General features: G+C 39.8%; 1 protein-coding gene across 6 annotated transcripts in view; it reads right to left on the bottom strand.

Moving 5' to 3' along the window:
* abcc8 (ATP-binding cassette, sub-family C (CFTR/MRP), member 8) overlaps nucleotides 1-23,658 on the bottom strand; it is a 225,890-nt gene that overhangs the window by 157,081 nt on the left and 45,151 nt on the right. For all 6 annotated transcript variants that reach the window (XM_072592226.1, XM_072592229.1, XM_072592230.1 and 3 more), the window contains one exon: nucleotides 11,416-11,658. In XM_072592226.1, coding sequence (XP_072448327.1) covers nucleotides 11,416-11,658 — 243 coding nt within the window. The remainder of the gene's footprint in view (nucleotides 1-11,415; nucleotides 11,659-23,658) is intronic.

Below are 23,658 nucleotides of genomic sequence, written 5' to 3'. Positions count from 1 at the left end.
CTCCTGATTTTCTGCCTGTACTTTTGCTTGTAAGGCAAATGGCACTGAGTGGTCCTCACGGGATCGTGGAATTGCTTTCTGGTCAACATGCAAATTGGCCTTGACTCCTTTCATTGTTTCTGGATCTTCCTGAAAAATGTTTGGTTATTTAATTAGGACTTCCCACAGGCAGCCATTTTCTAATCAAAACATGTTGAGCTAAACTAGGTGAATCATTCTGAACTATTTTTTCCCCATCAGGTTTGGGCCCAACTCTTTTACTACAATCAGTGGTAACTGAACCAGCTGCTTCACTGAGATTGGGACTGAAGTTGTATCCTTAATCTGTAAAGGTTCCCTGGTGTAGGTTCTCAGTCTAACAAGGTCTTGTGCAAACTTAAAGGTTGGAGTCCAGAATGAATTTTGTTAAAGACTGGTTCTGTGATTACTGAAATGGCTGCATCGATATTGACCTCCCTTAGAACAAAATGACCATTTAACTAGACATTTATTTTGATTGGTTCTGATTTGGATGTTGGGTGTGCACTCTCCTGGATTCTGGCCTAAGAGCCCTCATACTCCATTCAGGCCTAGTGGGATTCTTTTGCTGTCTCAAGTCTGTATACCAGTAGCAACTACAATGGCTTGCCAGCCTGGATCCTGAAGAAAAGGTTAACCGTTTGACGGAGGCTTGGCTTTGTTTTGGAGATTTGCTGTGGGCTGACCTACAGTCCCCCTGCTCAGGATATGTCCTCCTTAGGCTGTGCAATTGCCTTCACTCAAGTGGTATTTCCCAAGCTCAGGCAAACTGGTGGAATATCCTGCAACCTCATACGTTCCACTTGCTGCATTTTCCACTGATAAAGCCAGTTGTTAGCCCCTGTTTGAAGTTCAGTTGGAATTATCTAGTAGGAGCTTTTGCATGGTTACATCATTAATTCCACTTTCGTTGCCACTGACATGGCTGCATATCGATCTGTATCCCGTAACCAAGTGAGCCTTTATTTACATGCAGAAAGTCTTTGACACTGATCCAATTCTCTCAGTCAACTCCTGGAGTGTTAGGATGTCTTTGATGTTCACCTGGGTGACCTCATTTTAACTCATTACAATCCCTACAGAGTGGTGCTACCAAAAGTGCATCTGCAGATTTTCTGCAGTTTGTCTTGTAGATGGGACACATTGCTGCCATTGTGCACTGATAACGGAGGTTAGCAAAAGTTAAAGGTGGTGGATGAGGCATCAAAGCATAATAACAGTCCTGCCTACAAAACTGGCCACACCAGTTGAATTCATCACTATGTCTATTAATCTTGCTTGTCTGTTTGCTTTTGAGAATGCTACAAAAAATCCCTTATTATGGGGGCTGAGTCAAGAATGTTGTCTATCTAATTACCACTCTACGTGCAAATACTTAAAACACATTGAAATATTGCCTATGTTAAATAACTATAGAAATGTATAGATTAGATTACTTACAGCGTGGAAACTGGTCCTTCGGCCCAACAAGTCCACACCAACCCTCCGAAGAGCAACGCACCCAGACCCACTTCCCTACATTTACCCCTTCACCTAACACTACGGGCAATTTAGCATGGCCAATTCACCTAACCTGCACATTTTTGGACTGTGGGAGGAAACCGGAACACCTGGAGGAAACCCACACAGACACGGGGAGAATGTGCAAACTCCACACAGACAGTTGCCTGAGGCAGGAATTGAACCCAGGTCTCTGGTGCTGTGAGGCAGCAGTGCTAACCACTGTGCCGCCGTGCCGCCCAATGTAATAATGTAATGTAATAAAGGTTCCTATTTATCAGATATGAATTTAAATGTACTCATGATATATTAAGTGCCCATTCATCCCACACTGAAAACATTCCCAGTGTTGGGCAGAGGAATGGCAGGTGATTGAAAAACCCAGCCTTCTCATTTCACCAGTATATCTGTTTTTATTTTAGGATTTTGTTTCAGTAAAGATATATTGAGTTTGGATTGGTTAGGGCACAGATTCACCAGAATGAAATAGAATTTGAACTTGACTTATATACTTTGGGTTTCAAAAGTTAGTTGTCTATCTACATAAAAATTATAAAGGTTCAATTGGGTCCACACAAATAAACAAATTTCTTTGGAGGGTAAATTCAGAATTCATTTCTTTAAATGTATTCACAGAATGTGGGTGTTGCTGGCTAAGCCAGCATTTATAACCAACCTCAAATGTCCCACACAGCAGTTAATAGTCAACTACATTGATGTGCGTCTGGATGTAGGCCAGACCAGGTAAAGACAGAAGTTTCCTTCCTTAAAAAAATCATTAATGAACCAGGTGGGTGTTTTGACAATCAACAACAGTTTTATGATCATTAGCTTCTTAATTCCAGATTTTTATTGAGTCCAAATTCCACCACCTACCATCACAGGATCAAACCCAAGCCCCAGGCCCCATGAACCTGAGAACAGGTTTATAATATAAAAATTAGATATGGGTTCTTTAGGAGCAGAATAAGGGAGAACTTTTTCACAATAAGAATAGTACAAATTTTGAACTCTTGCTTTCAAATGGCCATGGGTGTGAGCTGAATTGGAATTTTCAAAACAGTTAACACAATAATTTTTTTGTTAACTAAAGATATCAATGGATTTTTGCAAAGTTTGTGAAGGTTTGTAGCTCAGGTTGAGGTTTAGGGTGTAACTTTGTTCGCTGAGCTGTAGGTTTGATATCCAGACGTTTCATTACCTGGCTAGGTAACATCATCAGTGGCGACCTCCAAGTGAGGCAAAGCTGTTGTCTCCTGCTTTCTATTTATATCTTTCTCCTGGATGGGATTCCTGGGGTTTGTGGTGATGTCATTTCCTGTTCCTTTTCTGAGGGGTTGATAGACGGCATCTAGATCGATGCATTTGTTTATGGCATTGTGGTTGGAGTGCCAGGCCTCTAGGAATTCTCTGGCATGTCTTTGCTTAGCCTGTCCCAGGATAGATGTGTTGTCCCAGTTCAATTGGTGGGTTTTTTTTAGATCTAGGTACCATCTAGGACAAACATATAAATAGAAAGCAGGAGACAACAGCTTCGCTTCACTTGGAAGTCGCCACTGATGATGTTACCTAGCCAGGTAATAGAATGTCTGGATATCAAACCTACAGCTCAGCGAGCAAAACTACACCCTATATCAATGGATATGGAGCAACAAATGATATTTGAACTTGCGTTTCAGTTCAGTCATAATCTCACTAATTATCAAATGAACTAAAGGGGTTAAATGGCCAATTCCATCCCTATGCCAAATCAATATCTCTCTTAGTTTGTTCATTCTACATAAATAAAAATAGATTCCATCATACATTCAAACTTTAATGCATTGAGGATGATGTATTCCAACCCTATCATTGCACTGAAAGAAAGACATTCTGTATGTGTGTGTGCATGAGTGTGCCTGTATGCACATGCGCGTATGTGTTGATCTCAATATAGTCCAAACTTTATTATTTTTAGAGGGTGATTTCACCTTCAGATGTTGAAGTCAATGTTAACAAAACTACTCAGATAATTAAATGGTGCTGGACATGTTTGGAAAATGTCACGATGCACACATTTGTAGAGAGGTTTTGAAATTTCATATAAAATTAAACCAGTGAAGATATCAGAACTTTTAATGCCCAGATAACCAATCCTCACTGAATATCAACTGTTGGTTTTTAGAATATTCTTCACTGAATTTAGCAACATTTAGAACAAAAACATGATGCATAAAATTGTGAAATATCAACAAAAAGTTACTAACACTGGTAATCTTGTAGTTTTGAGGAATTAATAGTCATTTCTCTAACCAATAGAGAGATCATCTAGTTTGCTCTTGACTCACATTTCCTTCATGACATTAAATATTGATGTAACTAAGCAAACCACAAGTAAAGAAAACAAACATTTGAACGAGAAGCAGTGAATCATTTGCCAGTTTAGGCTTAAATTATGTGTAATTAACTAGTGAGATAAACAAAAGGATGACAAGAACATTGTTCTACCCTCCAAAAGATGGAAATAAAACAGGAAAATCATTCAAAAGATGTTACAGCTGATCCCATTTTGTATTTTACTGAACTTAGTTTAATATCACATCTGATAAATAGCAATAATACTTGAATTTATATCCTAACCTATCAAATGCAATAGCTCAATGCGTTTTACCTAAAAATACACTTTACAAGTGCAGTGGTACATGTATAGATGAAAATATAAAGACATCAGAAAATAGAATTTTCACAGAAATTCTCCAAGCTCACACCATAGCCCAGGTGAACACATATCAATCTGTACCATACTGCTTCTCCAGGGTTTCCGACTACATTTCAATTAAAGTCAGAAAATTCCCTGTACAATGTTTACTCATTCTATCATTGAGAGGATGGTATAAAATACTGAAGTCAAAGAGTCAAAGAGATGTACAGCATGGAAACAGACCCTTCGGCCCAACCTGTCCACACCGATCAGATATCCCAACCCAATCTAGCCCCACCTGCCAGCACCCGGCCCATATCCCTCCAAACCCTTCCTATTCATATACCCATCCAAATGCCTCTTAAATGTTGCAATTGTACCAGCCTCCACCACATCCTCTGGCAGCTCATTCCATACATGTATCACCCTCTGCGTGAAAAGGTCTCTTTTGTATCTTTCCCCTCTCGCCCTAAACCTATGCCCTCTAGTTCTGGAATCCCCGATCCCAGGGAAAAGACTTTGTCTATTTATCCTATCCATGCCCCTCATAATTTTGTAAACATCAATAAGGTCACCCCTCAGCCTCCGATGCTGCAGGCCTGTTCAGCCTCTCCCGATAGCTCAGATCCTCCAACCCTGGCAACATCCTTGTATATCTTTTCTGAACCCTTTCAAGTTTCACAACATCTTTCCAATAGGCAGGAGACCAGAATTGCACGCAATATTCCAACACTGGCCAAGCAATGTCCTGTACAGCCGCAACATGACCTCTCAACTCCTGTACTCAATACTCTGACCAATAAAGGAAAGCATACCAAATGCCTTCTTCACTATCCTATCTACCTGCGATTCCACTTTCAAAGAGCTATGAACCTGCACTCCAAGGTCTCTTTGTTCAGCATCACTTCCTAGGACCTTACCATTAAGTGTATAAGTCCTGCTAAGATTTGTTTTCCCAAATGCAGTACCTCGCATTTATCTGAGTTAAACTCTATCTGCCACTTCTCAGCCCATTGGCCCACCTGGTCCAGATCTGTTGTAATCTGAGGTAACCCTCTTCGCTGTTCACTACACCTCCAATTTTGGTGTCATCTGCAAACGTACTAATTGTACCTCTTATGCTTGCATCCAAATCATTTATGTAAATGACAAGAAGTAGAGGACCCAGCACCAATCCTTGTGGTACTCCACTGGTCACAGGCCTCCAGACTGAAAAAACAACCCTCCACCACCACCCTCTGTCTTCTACCTTTGAGCGAGTTCTGTATCCAAATGGCTAGTTCTCCCTTTATTCCATGAGATGTAACCTTGCTAATCAGTCTCTCGTGGGGAACCTTGTCGAACGCCTTACTGAAGTCCATATAGATCACATCTACTACTCTGCACTCATCAATCTTCTTTGTTACTTCTTCAAAAAACTCAATCAAGTTTGTGAGACATGATTTCCCACGCACAAAGTCATGTTGACTATCCCTAATCAGTCCTTGCCTTTCCAAATACATGCACATCCTGTCCCTCAGGATTCCCTCCAACAACTTGCCCACCACTGAGGTCAGGCTCACCGGTCTATAGTTCCCTGGCTTGTCTTTACCACCTTTCTTAAACAGTGGCACCACATTTGCCAACCTCCAGTCTTCTGACACCTCACTTATGACTATCGATGATACAAATATCTCAGCAAGAGGCCCAGCAATCACTTCTACAGCTTCCCACAGAGTTCACGGGTACACCTGATCAGGTCCTGGGGATTTATCCACCTTTAAGCACATGGTGAGGACAGTGCAGGAGAGAGAGAGAGAGAGAGAGAGAGAGAACCTGCACAGTTACTGCCTTTGCTGTTTTTGAATTCATGTGTCGCTGGACATCTGAGTCCATCTGGGAAAATGAACAAACAGTGAATTTCACAACTAGTCTTGGAGGAACCAGTTTAGGCGAAGTTCACAACACAGAATCAGATAAGTTAATCATTGTTTTAAGTCTGTCCAAGAGAAAGGCTGTATTAGTGAGTACAGTGGGTTCTTTCTTGATTATATATTTTTAGAGATAAGTCTCTTGATTAAACTTAAAATATAAGTCATAACTATTAATTTAACCTGGGGCAGTGTTTGTAGACGAATAAGATGGTGTTATTTTCTGGGTCTGTAGATTGTGAAGGAGCAAAAATGGCCTTTGCAGTGATATGGACTTCTTGTCAGATGTGGGAGTTTAAAGAGAGTTTAAGGGTTACTGCGGATTATATCTGCCATAAGTGCTGTTGGATGCGAATCTTATCAGATCGAGTGGATTGGTTGGAGAGACAGATAGAAGCGATGAGGAATTTGCAACAGCAACAGTATGTGATGGATGGCAGTTATAGGAAGGGGTAAAAGTCTCAGATACAGTCACATAATTGGGTTAACTCCAAGAAAGGTAAGAGAGGTCGGCCCCTAGGGCAGGAGTCTTTTGTGGATTATACCCATTTCAAACAGGTATGCTGTTTAGGGGGTGATGGATTCTCAGGGGAACGTAGCACAAAACAGCCAAGTTTCTGGTATTGAGACTGGCTCTAATGCAACGAGGGGTATGTCAGCTTCCAAGAGATCAATTGTGTCAGGGGATTCTGTCGCCCGAGGTACAGACAGATGTTTCTGTGGCCAGCAGAGAAAAAGCAGAATGGTGTGTTGTTTCCCTTGTTCCAGGATCAAGGATGTCTCAGAGAGGGTGCAGAATGTTCTCACGGGTGACGGGGGACGGGGGCCAGCAAGAGGTCATTGTCCACATTGGAGCCAACAATATAGGAAGGGAAAAGGTTGAGATTCTGAAGGGAAATTATAGAGAGTTAGGCAGAAATTTAAAAAGGATGTCCTCAAGGGTAATAATATCTGGATTACTCCCAGTGCTACGAGCTAGTGAGGGCAGGAATAGGAGGATATAGCAGATGAATGCATGACTGAGGAGCTGGTGTATGGGAGAAGGATTCACATTTTTTGGATCATTGGAATCTCTTTTGGGGTAGAAGTGACCTGTACAAGAAGGATGGATTGGACCTCAATTGGAAGGGACTAATATACTGGCAGGGAAATTTACTAGAACTGCTTGGGAGGATTTAAACTAGTAAGGTGGGGGGGGGGGGGGGGGGGGGGGGGGGGACCCAGGGAGATAGTGAGGAAACAGATCAATCTGAGACTGGTACAGTTGAGAAGAGAAGTGAGTCAGGGCAGGCAGAGACAAGGTACGACTAATAAATTAAACTACATTTATTTCAATGCAAGGGGTCTAACAGGGAAGGCAGATCAACTCAGGGCATGGTTAGGAACATGGGATTGGGAAATCATAGCAATTACAGAAACATGGCTCAGGGATGGGCAGGACTGGCAGCTTAATGTTCCAGGAAACAAATGCTACAGGAAAGAGAAAGGGAGGCAAGACAGGAGGGGGAGTGGCATTTTTGATAAGGGATAGCATTACAGCTGTGCTGAGGGAGGATATTCCCGGAAATACATCCAGGGAAGTTATTTGGGTGGAACTCAGAAATAAGAGAGGGATGATCACCTTATTTGGATTGTATTATAGACTCCCTAATAGTCAGAGGGAAATTGAGAAACAAACTTGTAAGGAGATCTCAGTTATTTGTAAGAATAATAAAGTAGTTATGGTAGGGGATTTTAACTTTCCAAACATTGACTGGGACTGCCATTGTGTTAAAGGTTTAGATGGAGAGGAATTTCTTAAGTGTATACAAGACCATTTTCTGATTCAGTATGTGTATGTACCTACTAGAGAAGATGCAAATCTTGACCTACTCTTGGGAAATAAGGCAGGGCAGGTGACTGAGGTGTTAGTGCGGGAGCACTTTGGGGATAACAACCATAATTCTATTAGTTTTAAAATAGTGATGGAAAAGGATAGACCAGATATAAAAGTTGAAGTTCTAATTAGGAGAAAGGCCAATTTTGACTTTACTAGGCAAGAGCTTTCAAAAGGACTTTTGCCCCGAAACGTCGATTTCAAAGCTACTTGGCTGCTGCCTGAACTGCTGTGCTCTTCCAGCACCACTAATCCAGAAAGAGCTTTCAAAAGCTCATTGGAGGCAGATGTTCGCAGGTAAAGGGACGGCTGGAAAATGGTAAGCCTTCAGAAATGAGATAACGAGAATCCAGAGAAAGTATATTCTTGTCAGAGTGAAAGGGAAGGCTGGTAGGTATAGGGAATGCTGGATGACTAAAGAAATTGGGGGTTTGGTTAAGAAAATGAAGGAAGCATATGCCAGGTATAGACAGGATAGATAGAGTGAATCCTTAGAAGAGTATAAAGGCAGTAGGGGTATACTTAAGAGGGAAATCAGGAGGGCAAAAAGGGGGCATGAGATAGCTTTGTGGGCGGCACGGTGGCACAGTGGTTAGCACTGCTGCCTCACAGCGCCAGAGACCCGGATTCAATTCCCGCCTCAGGCGACTAACTGTGTGGAGTTTGCACATCCTCCCCGTGTCTGCGTGGGTTTCCTCCGGGTGCTCCGGTTTCCTCCCACAGTCCAAAGATGTGCAGGTCAGGTGAATTGGCCATGCTAAATTGCCCGTAGTGTTTGGTAAGGGGTAAATGTAGGGGTATGGGTGGGTTGCGCTTCAACGGGGCAGTGTGGACTTGTTGGGCCGAAGGGCCTGTTTCCACACTGTAAGTAATCTAATCTAATCTAAATAGAATTAAGGAGAATCCAAAGGGTTTTTACAAATATGTTAAGGACAAAAGGGTAACTAGGGAGAGAATGGGGCCCCTCAAAGATCAGCAAGGCGGCCTTTGTGTGGAGGTACTAAATGAATATTTTGCATCAGTATTTACTGTGGAAAAGGATATGGAAGATATAGACTGTAGGGAAATAGATGGTGACATCTTGCAAAATGTCCAGATTACAGAGGAGGAAGTGCTGGATGTCTTGAAACGGTTAAACTGATTTATGTTTAATTGGCATATAGACTTTTGATAGCTATTAATTGTGTCAAATCATTCCTACTAATAGGACATAAATTCTGAAATGAGGATGAAATACAAGATTCAAGAAGTCAAAGTTAACCTATGTAATAATTATTTGAATCTTGATGAGATTATCTTTTGAAAAGATTGCTGAAAATTTGTCTTTGTTACCAGACCACCAAGTACACTGAAAACTGTATACTGTTTTGTTTCGCAAAAAAAGAAAACTTACAATCTCTTGGATATCTTTTAGAGATGTCTGAAAGATGATTAATAGAAAACAGGAGTAGGAATAGGCCATTCAGTCCTTCAATTGGCTCCACCATTCAATATGATCATAGCTGATCATCCAACTCAGTATCCTGTTTCCACTTCCTCCCCAAATCCTCTGATCCCTTTAGCTCTAAGTCCTTCTTGAATATATCTATTGTATAGCTAAATCCTTCTGATTGTTTCTAGTATTCCAAGTCTTTTCTCTGATGGTTTTGTGGAAGGTCAACTCTTTATAACATTTGACTAGAACAAAATTTGGATTTCTATATGTAACTCCAGAGAAGATGGATGACACACAAATATCAACATAATTGTAGCAGAAGTCCAAACAGTTGTTTGGCTGTTTTTCAAACAACTGGATGCCAGCCTACTACAATAGATGGCAATCTAGAATGCTTGGTGAAATATCTGACATAAACCTGATTGTAAAAAAAATTAATCACCTTTCCTTATAGAACCAGATGTTCTGCTATTCTGATGTCAGGCGAAATGGAATGGCACTGTTCCAAAATGTGCCAGTAAAAAAAAAGTGTACAAATATATTCAATGCCTTTTATTCTTAAGCCGCTTTTATGTGGCTACTATGAATATGAATACTCAAATGTGATTATAGGGGAAGAAGATCTGTTTAGAAGATATTTACATACGCTGCCAATGGTCAAGCAGTGTGTATAATCAGAGATCATAGAATCCCAACATTGTGGAACAAATGAATTTCCCTCAAAAAATCCCGATGAAAAATGAGAAAGGCAATGATACACAATTTATCACAGTTGTCAGTGTAAGACTACAAGGGATTATTCTTGTGTTATTTCTAGTCACCTTATGGAATTAAGTCTAGCTTTTTTGTATCGTAGTGTCTAGAATTTATGGAATTTATGATTAAACTTTAACTGATGGAATGAAAGAATGTTCATGTGTTCTTGCAAGTGAACTTCCTGATCTAGGGATATGGTTATAGAAATTATTCATCATCCATCCAGCTGAAGCAGTGGGAGCTTTGATAACAGCTTTCACAATGACTACTTGCCTTTGAAAGCAATGGAGATCAAAGAACTTTCAGACTCACTTTTTCATAATAGAAGTTCAAAGTCTCAAATAAGTTGGATTGGTTTCCAATGGTCACCCATTTAGACTGTAATAACAAGCCAATTGTCCCAAACAAACTGGGTTTCACAAAGTCTTCATTTAGCTTGCTTGATAAATAGGACATTATATAAGGATACTTTCTAATTGTAGGTTTAGTCCTGTGGGTCCTGCTTACTTTCTGGAAGAATGAATGGATGATCATCCAGCAATGAAGTATAGCTGAAAAATCTAACTTTTGGCTCTGACACTAAGTCAAAAGCCTCACAAATGGTATCCTCTGTGATCAAAAACTGCTGATCAATTTACCATCCAGTGTCTAGAATATGTGGAGATCATGTGAGTAACCTAAATATTTTCACATTAATTGCTGTTTTATCAAGTTTATTGAAAGAATGATTTACAAGCATTAACTTCCAAGAAAGTAACCTCTGCTATCACTTCATTTTTTTTTCCCTTTTGGGTTTTTAACTTCTCTGAGAGTGGTGGCTCATGCTGTGATGCTGATTTATATGTGCTAGCACCTCTACCAAACTAAGCTCAATAGCAACTGTTCCAGTGTGAAAACAGGAAGTGTCAATAGGTCAATTGTGGAACTTCACACTTCAGTTACACCTAGTTGTTATCCATTTATACACAAATGCCGGTATCACTTACTTGTGATCAGAAGCAGGGAATTAAAATAGATCTTTTTCTCCCTAGCTTGGTAATATGAGATAATGCTTTCCAAGGTAAAAGTTGATCAGCAGAACACAGACCTACAGCTAAATCCTAGAAATTCTTGATGTGCCCATGTGAGTGACAAGGCAGTTATACACAGAATACCCAAGGGAATCTAATACACAGTATTAAACATTTAAGCAAAATACTCAAAACTAAACAATATGTTTTAAAATATTTGAGTGCTCTACCTTTTGTGCTTCATATGCATCTTTTAGGTGCATATAATTGGTCGCAGCTCTCATAGCAAAAGGCAGCTTGCCAATGGCTTTAAGGTCAATAGGTCGTTTATGCGCTGTTGTTATGAAGGTGTTCATCCACCAGTATGTGCCTTTCGACAGTAGGTTCACAAATGGTTGCAAGAATCTGACACCTAAATCCTGCAGGTCTTCAGGAGGTTTCACTTCTCGTGAATGTTTGTAGAAGATATAACGCTAAATAGGGAACAATAAATTGTGGAGTTAATATTGTTTCTGTAAAAAACAGTGAAGTAGTTAAAAGTTTACAGTATTTATTAATTATAGTACATTTCTATTCTTTTGTTAACATTATAAAATAAATGTGCGCACGCTGTGTTTTTTTGCCTCATTTTATTGTCTCCTTTCCTAAAGGTGCTGAATCTGAGGGGAAAGAGTTCCAGGTTATTTGGTAGCCTAGTTAGTATCTTACATAGATAAACACTCACCATCCCCATAGATCCAGACAGAGTTTCAGTCATCTTTTTGATTGTGTGGCTGCATCAGAAGCTATTTCTGTTCTCTCCCATGCACACAGACACATGCGTACATACATCATTCACTAAGTGTATCAGATAGCAAACATCAAAAGAAATGCAGGTTAAGTTTATTCTCCTTCCAATTAAGTATACTGAAACCTAATATAATGCCACAAACTCCACTTTGCTTGAGTTGAACTTTTTGTTTCTGCTTAAATATATGTAATAAAATTCTGCAACGGATTCTCAGAGTGACCATGTATGTTAGCTTCACAAGTACAGGATACCATATCAAAGCCAACCTATGGAAAAGAGGAATTTTGACAACAGCAGCAATGGCAATAAGCATTATGTGAATTATATCTCTTATATTTTCTATATCTAGATCCATTTTAAATGTTCAGTTTATATTTAATGCATAGATCATATCCAATGTATCCAGCCTGAACATTCAATGTTATTGAGTATTTACAGTACAAAATCTTAGATCCAACTTAGATGTTGGTTTTTATCTTCCATCCAAGCTATTAATAGGTGTTAACCAGGTATTAGTTGCCCCAACCGTCTAAAATGTAAACTTACCATAGTCTTACCAGACCATAGGGCTGCTCTTTCATTCGCGAGAGATAACTGGTGATGGTTTAATCTGAAGGTTCCCATGCCTCAGGCAAGGGGACAGGTTGAGAAGGAGAATCATTCATATTAACCTCAACTGGTGTGGGAATTGAATCCATGCTGTTGATATCAGTTGGCAAGGCAAATTGGCCATCTAACCAACTGAGCTAACCCATCTGTAACCCACCTATCTAGAAAACTGTTAGAAGTGGAGGATGTTGTCAACTGTGTTAAAAGCTGCACACAGATGGAGGAGATCAAGGGAAATGTTTACCTTTGTTTCTGTCATATATGATGTCACATGACTTTGATATAAGCTGTCTTGGTACTGGCTCAGGGGTGGAAACCTGATGCAAGTAATTCAAGTGCGAGGTTCTGAAGACAGTATGCATTTTGTATAGAAATACATAAAATATACAACATGGAAATATTTTCTAGTCAGCAAGTCTGCATCGGCATTTTATATTTTCTGATCTGGATTCATGAGCTCCGCTAATTTCAATGAATCCTCTTTGGAATGCAGCTATGAATGTCATGAGCAACTTTAGGGGGAAGAAGCCCTGATTAAAAGATTTCCAATCAGAAGAGAAAATACATGCTTTTAAAGCTATCTCGCATATTATTTCACTCTATAAATGAGATAATTATTTTGAAGAGTATCCTATATGTTGATCTCATGTCAGAAACCATGGCAGCAAAATTTTAGTCCTTATTTATTTTATTCAATTTGATATTAAACGTATAAGACCATTGAAGTTGCTCTCTTGAGGTTTTATTAAGAAAGCTAAGGAATTGAATTAAACTGGATATAAACAGTGAGTGATAATATGGCTGAGTAGAACAGTATAGGATGTACATTTCTCTTGTGAATTTTAAATTAAAATTATATTGTCTTATAATAGTTTATGTTGGTATAGTTACGTTCTCTCATCCCTGCAGTACACTTGCTTCCAAAATTATATCAGCACTATTTTGCTTCCAAATATGAGATTGCACCATTCTGATTTTCCCTGTCTGAGAAATGCCATGGCTTTACTTGCATTTCTTGCCAGCACTGAAGCCAAGACTATTGATGATCCATGTTGGAAACTCATGGCGGAATTTTCCCAGCCCATGAGTGGCATTGGCAATGGTGAGCAATTTGGTAGAATATTCATGATTTTGGGAATAAAAAATCCAACTTTCCTTTTAAAGTTTCAATGATGAGATGAGAACCTCACCTGACTTGCAAGTTTAAATGGTTATCTCATAACTATGCAACTTGCATGCTTTTTCTGGGTTTCCATATTGACCATCATTTCTGCAACATCGTATTGAACACTGAATGACCTGTGTGTCCATCTCCATCCTTCGTTCTCAGAAGTCAGCATTGGCAAAACACCAGGCTCATCACACTATCGTAGCTGATCCCAGTCTACCTCAGGACACACAACAACATGGTGCCGCTGAACATTGGAGCTCTCCAACAATTTACAATGCAATACTCCAGCTAGGTTGCTCTACATGCAGGGTCACATCGTTTTCACATACATCTGCTGTACAGGAGAGAACTCAGGGCTCTGAGCTTGCTTTCTTCATGCTCACTTATTTGTGTTTACTTGGACACCCACAGCATCTGCACTGTACCTCGGTACATGTGACAATAAATTCAATTCAATTCAATTCAATCTCCATTTTGCAGAACAGTCAAAGGGATGGGCATGCTGCTGAACATCACTATGTTATACCAATATCATCTACAGCATGTGTCAGCAACCCCATGACAAAAACATTGTATGTGCTTGAACCAAATAGCCATGCCTGTAATTCTAAAGGAGGTAATCCTTAGTGTACCAATTAGGGTAATTTTGATGAGTCGGGAGGTCCTGACATAATTAGTCAAGAGTACATCCAATCTCAGTCTTGGGTTCTGTGATGCCATTACAGCCTGGACAGTGGGAGTTTTAATGATGGTCATGGTTTATTTTGAGAATCCTGAGGAAAGAGGATAGCTTCCACTCTACCACCTGGTCCACCAGGACCTCCATATACCTATTAGTGAATTGGAGTGTAAAGCACTTTTCTCAGCTATTTCCTTTTGAATGTGGGCAAACAACACGCTTAGAACAGTAATTCTGGTTTTGGATGGCATGGTGGCTCAGTGGTTAGTACTGCTACTTCACAGCGCCAGGGACTCAGGTTCAATTTCACCCTTGTATGACTGATTTCATGGGGTTCATACATTCTCCCCATGTCTGCATGTGTTTCCTCTGGGTGCTCCAGTTTCATCTCATAGTCCAAAGATGTGGTGGTTAAGTGGATTGGTAAGTCTCCAGGGATGTGTAGGTTAGGTGGATTAGCTATGGAAAATGCAGGGATAATGTAGGGAGTATGTCTGGGTAGGACGTGCTTCTGAGGGTCAGTATGCACTCGTTGGGCTGAATAGTCTGCTTTCACACTGTAGGAATTATATGATTCTAGTGTTTGTGCTGATTTATGACTGGGATGTAAACATGGCTCTTGCAGCATGCATAACAAAAGGCCAAAGGGGCATAAACTTCTGCCTCTCAGAATGGTCTCTCAGAGGCTTATTAAAACGCTGATTGTTGCTTTAAAGTGTATATTAAAATGGTCGCATGGCAAATGTTTCAAATAACACCATCACCTTATAGTTTCCAGCTGTTTGGGAATAAACATACCATTGATATTGACTTCAAGCATTAATTCAAGAGATACTCATTATTTCATGTTTATTTCTTCCCATCCTTCAATTACAGAACGTACTTCCTCCTCAGCAAGAAGACCACTGACAATCCTTCTAATCAATACTTAGTGCTAAATTGCAGATGTGTTGTTTAGCACCTCCAGGCAAGTACAAATTAAGGCAATTAGTTACTACCACAGTCCAAAAACAGTATTTCGTTTCACTCACTTTCTCTATAACTGCCTCCCCCTTCCCCAATCCAAGCAGCCTACATATTCATATAAAAACTGCAAGGACTGCGGATGCTGGAAACCAGAAACAAAACCAGAAACTGCTGGAACAGCTCGAAAGGTCTGGCAGCATCTGTGGAAAGAAATCACAGCTAATGTTTTGAGTCCAGAGACCCTTCTTCAGAACTTTGCTGTTTCTCTTAGATATTAATATGTTGCATTTACATATTTGTGCTGAATTCTTATAATCCTCAAAGGGTTACTCTGTGCAGGATATAAACTGTTTTGCGGAGCACGTCTGTGGCAAGTGCACAATCACACCCAGGCCACAAACAGTGTTACCTCCTGTGGTGATAAATAATGAAATGGAAGCTACTGTGGGTTAAAGGATGCCTGCATGAAATATTTCTCACACTAAATTATTCAAATGTTTTGAACAACTTTGCAAAATCACTCATTGCAATACTGAGTTTCAAGTCATTTGAATGAAAATCTGAGTCTCTGTGCTATTTTAAACAGTTCTGAAGTGCTCAGCATGGAGAAGTAAATATCACACCTCCACACATTTGTACAAAAATGTTCAGTTGTTTTGTTGCTTCTGTTCATTATATAATGTCAGTTGGTGTTTCTAAGGTTAAGCACAAAAATAATGTTTTAAGGTTATTAATATGCTAACAAAGTTGGTAAAAATAGAGTCATAATCACACAGCATAGTGTGGTCTAAACAGTCCATGCCAAACACAATTCCAAACTAATCTAGTCCCACCTGCCTGCTTCTAGTCCATATCCCTCCAAACCTTTCCTATGCATGTACCTATCCAAATATCATTTAAACATTGTTATTGTACCTACATCCACCACTTCCTTAGGAAGTTCATTCCACACACAAACCACCCTCTGTGCAAAAGAAAAATTGCATCTTGCACCTTTTTAATTTCTCTCTTTTCTCACCTTTAAAAATGTGCCTCCTAGTTTTGAATTCCCCTATCCTAGAGAAGACACTGGCATTAACTCTATCTAGACCTCTTATTATTTTCTAAACTTCACCTATCAACCTCCAGTTAAAAAAGTGTCAGTCTATCCAGCCATTCTTTATAACTCAAAACGTCCATGCCCGGCAACACCCTGATAAATCTCTGCAATGATACTTAAGCAGCAATACACATGGATTGAATGACATTACAGAATGCTCCAAAATTAATTTAAAATTATTAAAACAAGTTCATTCTGGGGAACACAAATTATTAACCAGGATATAAAACTGTCAACAATGGAAAGTGAATGGACCAAGCACAGCAAGAGCTTATGAACAGAGTAACAAATATCCTGCAATAAAGTCAGGGACCAGAATGCTGAAGTCTTCACTGGTGCACTAAGCTCTCCAAATCAAGCCCATCCATACATACAGAGGGGGGATAATTAATCTGGCTTGCATGGCAGTTGCACTTGCAAAGGTACATCAGAGACACCTGCCATGAACTTTTGGAAAGCTGAGCTATCTTATCAATGACATCAATGTCAGAAATCTAAAACATTCACAACTCCTATGGGAGCCATCAATGCTTAAATTCAGGTCAGCAATCTGATCCAGCATTTATTGACAATTATCACTTGAATCTTTCCTGGGACCTCAGTGGAATTCATGCCAGGCCATAGATAGCAAGAGCTCTACTTGGACCAATATAGGGTAGCTCAGCAATTATCTCTGACAAGTCTCCTTCAGGTAAATGTGTGTGGAGATCTAGTTCTGGCAGAACAGGAAACATGGAATAGTATTGTATACTCTAGCCTACCTTCTAGTTTCCCTTGGGATATTCCTCTTACTGGCACTCCAACTTGAGATTTGGGTCATGTGACATGATCTGATTTTCTTAACGTATTTATCAGTAACTCATGAATTATCCAGTTCTGTCTAGTCACATTAATAAACTGTTGCTATTTTTTCTATAATTTTATAAGAAACATTTACTTTTCATTGTGAAAATGCTGTGGGTCTGATACTTCATGTGTCTGATGCTGGGCAAAGGCTTTCCGGTTGGAATCATGCTTACACATAGATTTTGAAGAAGAGATGTAGTGGAACAATGTCAAACAGGTCAGCAGAGGCAATGGACACTTTTTGCTGCCATCTTCCTGTCTGTGTTTATAGGTAATTACCTAGAAGAAACTATGTGGAATTTAAGATACAAAGGTTAACTTAAGCCACATGCTGAAAACTTATCAAGCCACCGATTTTATGTCCCATCTGCTTTTACATTGCAGTAAAGTCAATGGAAAGTGAATCAGTGGAGCGTGGAATGATTGGCCAATTTGGTCTGATAAATCTCCTACTGAGCAGATTAAATTAAAATTATCAGAAGATGCAAGGGCATGTGCACCTACCAAACACTACAGTGCTGACCCTGCCAGTTACTATAATAACATGCAAACAAAATACACCGAATATCCAGTCACAGTCTCTCAAATACATCTCAGTCGAAGACCAAAAGTACTTGCAAAATTTACCTTACATGTTATAGTTTCTAAGAATTACAGAAGTTATTAAAGTCAAACATACATGGATAAGTGTTTGTTCTCAGTGACAATCAGGTTGCAATCTAAACTAAAGATAAGCTACTTGTGCTGATATAATGCTTTCCATAGCCTCCAGATACTAATTGTTGGCATCACACTGCGACAAATAGTATTGAGATTTATGAATCACTTTACCTGTTCTACCATTGTCAAAAAAAGAGAAAAGTAAGTTGCATTTATATTGCAAAATTTGTCCTAAAGCACATTGTAAATGATGATATACTTTTGAAGTGGAATCACTATTGTAATGGAAGAACTACTGCAACCAATTTACAGGAGGATCAAGATGTTTTTCCACATAATTTGTTTTGGTGATGATGGTTTTAGGATATTAACAATGCATATTCTAAGGAAGATAACCAATTTACTGTCAATGCTCAATTATAGGTATTGGGGATTGATAAGCTCAGTTGACTGAATGTCTGGCTTTCAATGCAGAGTGAAGCTAACACTATAGGTTCAATTCCTGCACTGATTGAGGTTACCATAAAGTGTCTGCTTCTCAACTCCTCCTCTTGCCTGAGGGGCTGTGATCCTTAGGTTAAATCACCACCAATCGTCTCTCTCAAATGAGTGAGTAGACCTATGAGCTGATGATACTATGGCAAATTTACATTCACAATTATTAATTGAACAGTGTTGAAAACATTTCAGAAAAGCAGCAGAGCAAAACATTCATCCTATAAGACTTGGGTGTTTTTAAAATCAAGTCCTAAAAGAGCACAGTAGGTACCTCGTCCCAAATTTGAGACAGTTCCAATGTTTTCCAGATATCTTGACAGAAATGGGTGAGTGTTGTTCAAAAGTTCTGATTTCCTGTTATCAAAGCTCAACTATTCATTGGATACTACATCATTGTAGTAAGGAGTTGGGATTTCTTTTAGAGGTGATGGCCACAGATTACAAGCCTGCCTCTGTTGACCCAGGAATCGACAGCCCTATTTGATGCAATTATTTATCAGAAGTCATGGCCTCTACTGTCTGACGCTGGATCCCTCAACTCCAAAACTCCTAGTTCATCAGAAAGCAGGCAGCTCTTCATCCCAGAAGCAGCACTGGGAGTGATGGCTACTGCAAGGATGACAACAATGCCCTGGAGCTAGATTAGAGTTTAGGTAAGTGGGAACGGGTATTCCCAGGACTAATCGGGATGCGTGGAGGCCACGCATAAAGGAAGAGGCAGTTGATCCCATGAGCATTGCCTGGGCTTCTATGGTCTACGGGGTGAATGGACCTTACCCAAAGCCCACAGAGAAGTGACCAGATTTAACTAGATGCACCTCCTAGACGAAAAAGTGTCCTTTTCCCCACTATCCAAATGGAATTGGAAAGAAGTTTTAAGTACCATTAATCAAAGACATAACAGGTTCAATTGGTCTTATTGCCAGTACTGCTATGCCACCAGTAAGATAGCAGTGGAGGCAGGGTAGTGATGGGCATGTCACCCGCACCATAAATTTAATTATATGTTCCATTCCATTCTTTAAGTATGCCAGTTGCAGGTACTGAGAGCAGGAAAGCTTCAATGGTCAATGGAAGCTGTAGGACAACAGTCTCACTACATTACAGTATACCATGTGCAGGCCCTTACCATCATCATTTGGAGCGTGAAACATGGATACAAGTGCACACAGAAAAATTGATTTAGCTTAAAGCAGTTGTCACAAGCTATCCTGGGAAAGGGAATGCAATATTAAGAGGAAAACAACTTATGAACACAAGAAAGTTAGGGATCTAAGTGGCTGTTATGCCCACAAACCTATTTCTTTCACACATTTTCTGTCTTATTTCAGTTCAATTCAACTTTATATAATGTCATGAGCCAAATTTAATCAGAGTTTCTGCCAATGCCTTCCTATATCCCTATCCCCACACAAATCAAAACACCAAATTCTTGTATAATTTTACATTCCATTTTATGCTCCTACATGTTGTAGCAGTATGCTAGCTCAAAATCACTTCTGCAGACTCCAAAGCTTCTCATTATCATTTTGATCATCTTACATCTCATAATACATTGAATGACAGGTTCATATTTCATGCTGTAGGGGATTCCCATATTTCAGTAGATGGCTACAAATAGGCACAAAACTATGTTAAAAGAATCATTGTTGATGTTCTTCTTCATTCATACCATATCAATTCTCAGAAGCTGCTAACTGTGCATGGGTCAGTCATGGAACTGTGGAACAGTGAAATGCCACTGTTAATATGCATATTAAATGGCATGGAACAGCAGTCACAGATTTGCCAATGGGTGTCATGGTGATATGAAGAAAAAATACATCATGAAATCTACAGAAATGTGTAAAATTTCAGAAATATTAAAGCTCAAAGATTAATTTTTAATCAAAGAACAATAAGGGTTGACAACACAAAGAAGGCCATTCGTTTCATTGTTTTGACAAGCCCAATGTCTAAACTCTGATACACTTGGGACCATGGCCAGCTAGATTTAGGGTTTTTCTGGATTTTGCATGTGATACTTGTAATCAGATATATGCCAAACTGCACATGCCTGCTTGGTATCTCCAGGCAGCTTGACAAATACTCTTAATTTCAGGTTTTACCTTAGATTCTGAAACAGTAAAGTGGGTGGCTATACCTTGATGGTAAAGCATGTTATTTGCTTTTCCCACTTCCTCCTCCACATAACAGCCCTTTCAGAGGTCAGGAAATGCAACATAAACTTAACTGCAAAGATCAACTTCTCTATTTTAAATAATATTAATTTATCTCATGTATTATTTTATCACACTGCTTAACATTATTTTTAATGCCTAACTGTGTTATTCTACACCGTAATTAATCTCTTTATTTTGATGTTGTAATCACTGCACTAAAATAGTTCAAGCTAGAATTTAACATCAATGTATTAATGCATGTGGAAGAAATTAAGCAGCAGTATTTCGGTATTCAAATCGGCACAGGAGTTATCGGGCAATCTTTCGGAAGGCATGATGGTTTTAAATGTGTTATGTTTAATTGAACTTCTGCTAAGTTCAAAAAGGATTTGCAGTACTGTTTAAAATGAAAATTAGATGGGCTCAAAAGTATAGTTAGAAAAGTAGTTAGGATTGTGAAGTCTAGTAGAAAGGCACACTGAATACTGCTCATTATTTCAATGCAAGAGGCCTAACAGGGAAGGCAGATGAACTCAGGGCATGGTTACGAACATGGGACTGGGATTAGATTAGATTCGATTTCCTACAGTGTGGAAACAGGCCCTTCGGCCCAACCAGTCCACACCGACCCTCCAAAGATTAACCCACCCAGACCTATTTCCTTCTGAATGATGCACCTAACACTATGGGCAATTTAGCATGGCCAATTCACCTGACCAACATGTTTTTGGACTATGGGAGAAAAACAGAGCAAACCCACGCAGACAGTCACCCGAGGCTGGAATTGAACCTGGGACCCTGGTGCTGTGAGGTAGCAGTGCTAACCACTGAACCACCATGCCACCCCCAAATAGCACAGTAATTACAGAAACATGGCTTAGGGATGGATAGGACTGGAAGCTTAATGTTCCAGGACACAAATGCTCCAGGTAGGACAGGAAAGGAGGCTAGAAAGGAACGGGAGTGGTGTTTTTGATAAGGGATAGCATTACAGCTGTACTGAGGGAAGACACTCCCAGGAATATATCCAGGGAAGTTATTTGGGTGGAACGATCACCATATTGGGATTGTATGAAAGACCCCCTAATAGTCAGAGGGAAATTGAGAAACAAATTTGTAAGGAGATCTCAGTTAACTGTAAGAATAATAGGGTAGTTATGGCAGGGGATTTTAACATTCCAAACATAGAAGAAGGGCTTTGCCCGAAACGTCGATCCTCCTGTTCCTTGGATGCTGCCTGACCTGCTGTGCTTTTCCGGCAACACATTTTCAGCATAGACTGGGACTGCCATAGTGTTAAGGGTTTAGATGGAGAGAAATTTCTTACGTGTGTACAAGAAAAGTTTCTGATTTAATATGTGGATGTACCTACTAGAGAAGGTGCAAAACTTGACTTACTCTTGGGAAATAAGGCAGTCCAGGTGACTGAGGTGTCAGTGGGGGAGCACTTTGGGGTCAGCGACCATAATTCTATTAGTTTTAAAATAGTGATGGAAAAGGATAGACCAAATCTAAAAGTTGAAGTTCTAAATTGGAGAAAGGCCAATTTTGACAGTAGTAGGCAAGAACTTTGAAAAGCTGACTGGGGGCAGATATTCGCAGGTAAAGATACGGCTGGAAAATGGGAAACCTTCAGAAGTGAGATAACGAGAGTCCAGAGACAGTATATTCATGTTCTGGTGAAAGAAAAAGCTGGTAGAGTAGGGAAGGCTGGATGACTAAAGAAATTGAGGGTTTGATTAAGAAAAAGACGGAAGCATATGTCAGGTAAAGATAGGATAGATCGAATGAATCCTTAGAAGAGTAGGAAGTAGGAGTGTACTTAAGAGGGAAATCAGGAGGACAAAAAGGTGACATAAGATAGCTTTGGCAAATAGAGTTAAGGAGAATCCAAAGGGTTTTTATAAATACATTAAGGACAAAACAGTAACTAGGGAGAGAATAGGGCCCCTCAAAGATCAGCAAGGCGGCCTTTGTTGGAGCCGCAGGAGATGGGTGTATTTTGCATCAGTGTTTACTGAAGAAAAGGAGATGAAAGAAATAGAATATAGGGAAATAGATGGTGATATCTTGCAAAATGTCCATATTACAGAGAAAGAAGTGTTGGATGACCTAAAATACATAAAAGTGGAAAATCCCCAGGACCTGATCCGGTGTACCCGAGAACTCTGTGGGAATCTAGGGAAGTGATTGCTGGGCCTCTTGCTGAGATATTTGTTATCATCGATAGTCACAGGTGAGGTGCCAGAAGACTAGAGGTTGGCTAACATGGTGCCACTGTTTAAGAAGGACGGTAAGGACAAGCTAGGGAACTATAGACCAGTGAGCCTGATGTCAGTGGTGGGCAAGTTGTAGGAAGGAATTCTGAGAGACAGGATTTACATGTATTTGGAAAGGAAAGGACTGATTAAGGATAGTCAACATGGTTTTATGCTTGGGAAAACTTTGATTGAGTTTTTTGAAGAAGTAACAAAGAGGATTTGTGAGGGCAGATTGGTGGACATGATTTCTATGGACTTCAGTAAGGCTTTTGTCAAGGTTTCCCATGGGAAACTGGTGAGCAAGGTTAGACCTCATGGAATACAGGGAGAACTAGCCATTTGGATATAAAACTGGCTCAAAGGTAGAAGACAGAGGGTGGTAGTGGAGGGTTGTTTTTCAGACTGGAGGCCTGTGACCAGTGGAGTGCCACAAGGCTTGGTGCTGGGTACACTACTTTTCATCATTTATATGAATGTGAGCATAAGAGGTATAGTTAGTAAGTTTGCAGATGACACCAAAATTGGAGGTGTAGTGGACAGCTAAGAAGATTACCTCAGATTACAACGGGATCTTGATCAGTTGGTTAATGGACTGAGAAGTGGCAGATGGAGTTTGATTTAGATAAATGTGAGGTGCCGCATTTTGGGAAAGCAAATCTTAGCAGGACTTATACGCTTAATGGTAGGATCCTTGGCAGTGTTGCTGAACAAAGAGACCTTGGAGTGCAGGTT

Source organism: Chiloscyllium punctatum, chromosome 22, assembly GCF_047496795.1.
Source record: "Chiloscyllium punctatum isolate Juve2018m chromosome 22, sChiPun1.3, whole genome shotgun sequence".
Taxonomy (NCBI): Eukaryota; Metazoa; Chordata; class Chondrichthyes; order Orectolobiformes; family Hemiscylliidae; genus Chiloscyllium; species Chiloscyllium punctatum.
This window is presented reverse-complemented; position numbering and strand designations above follow the sequence as displayed.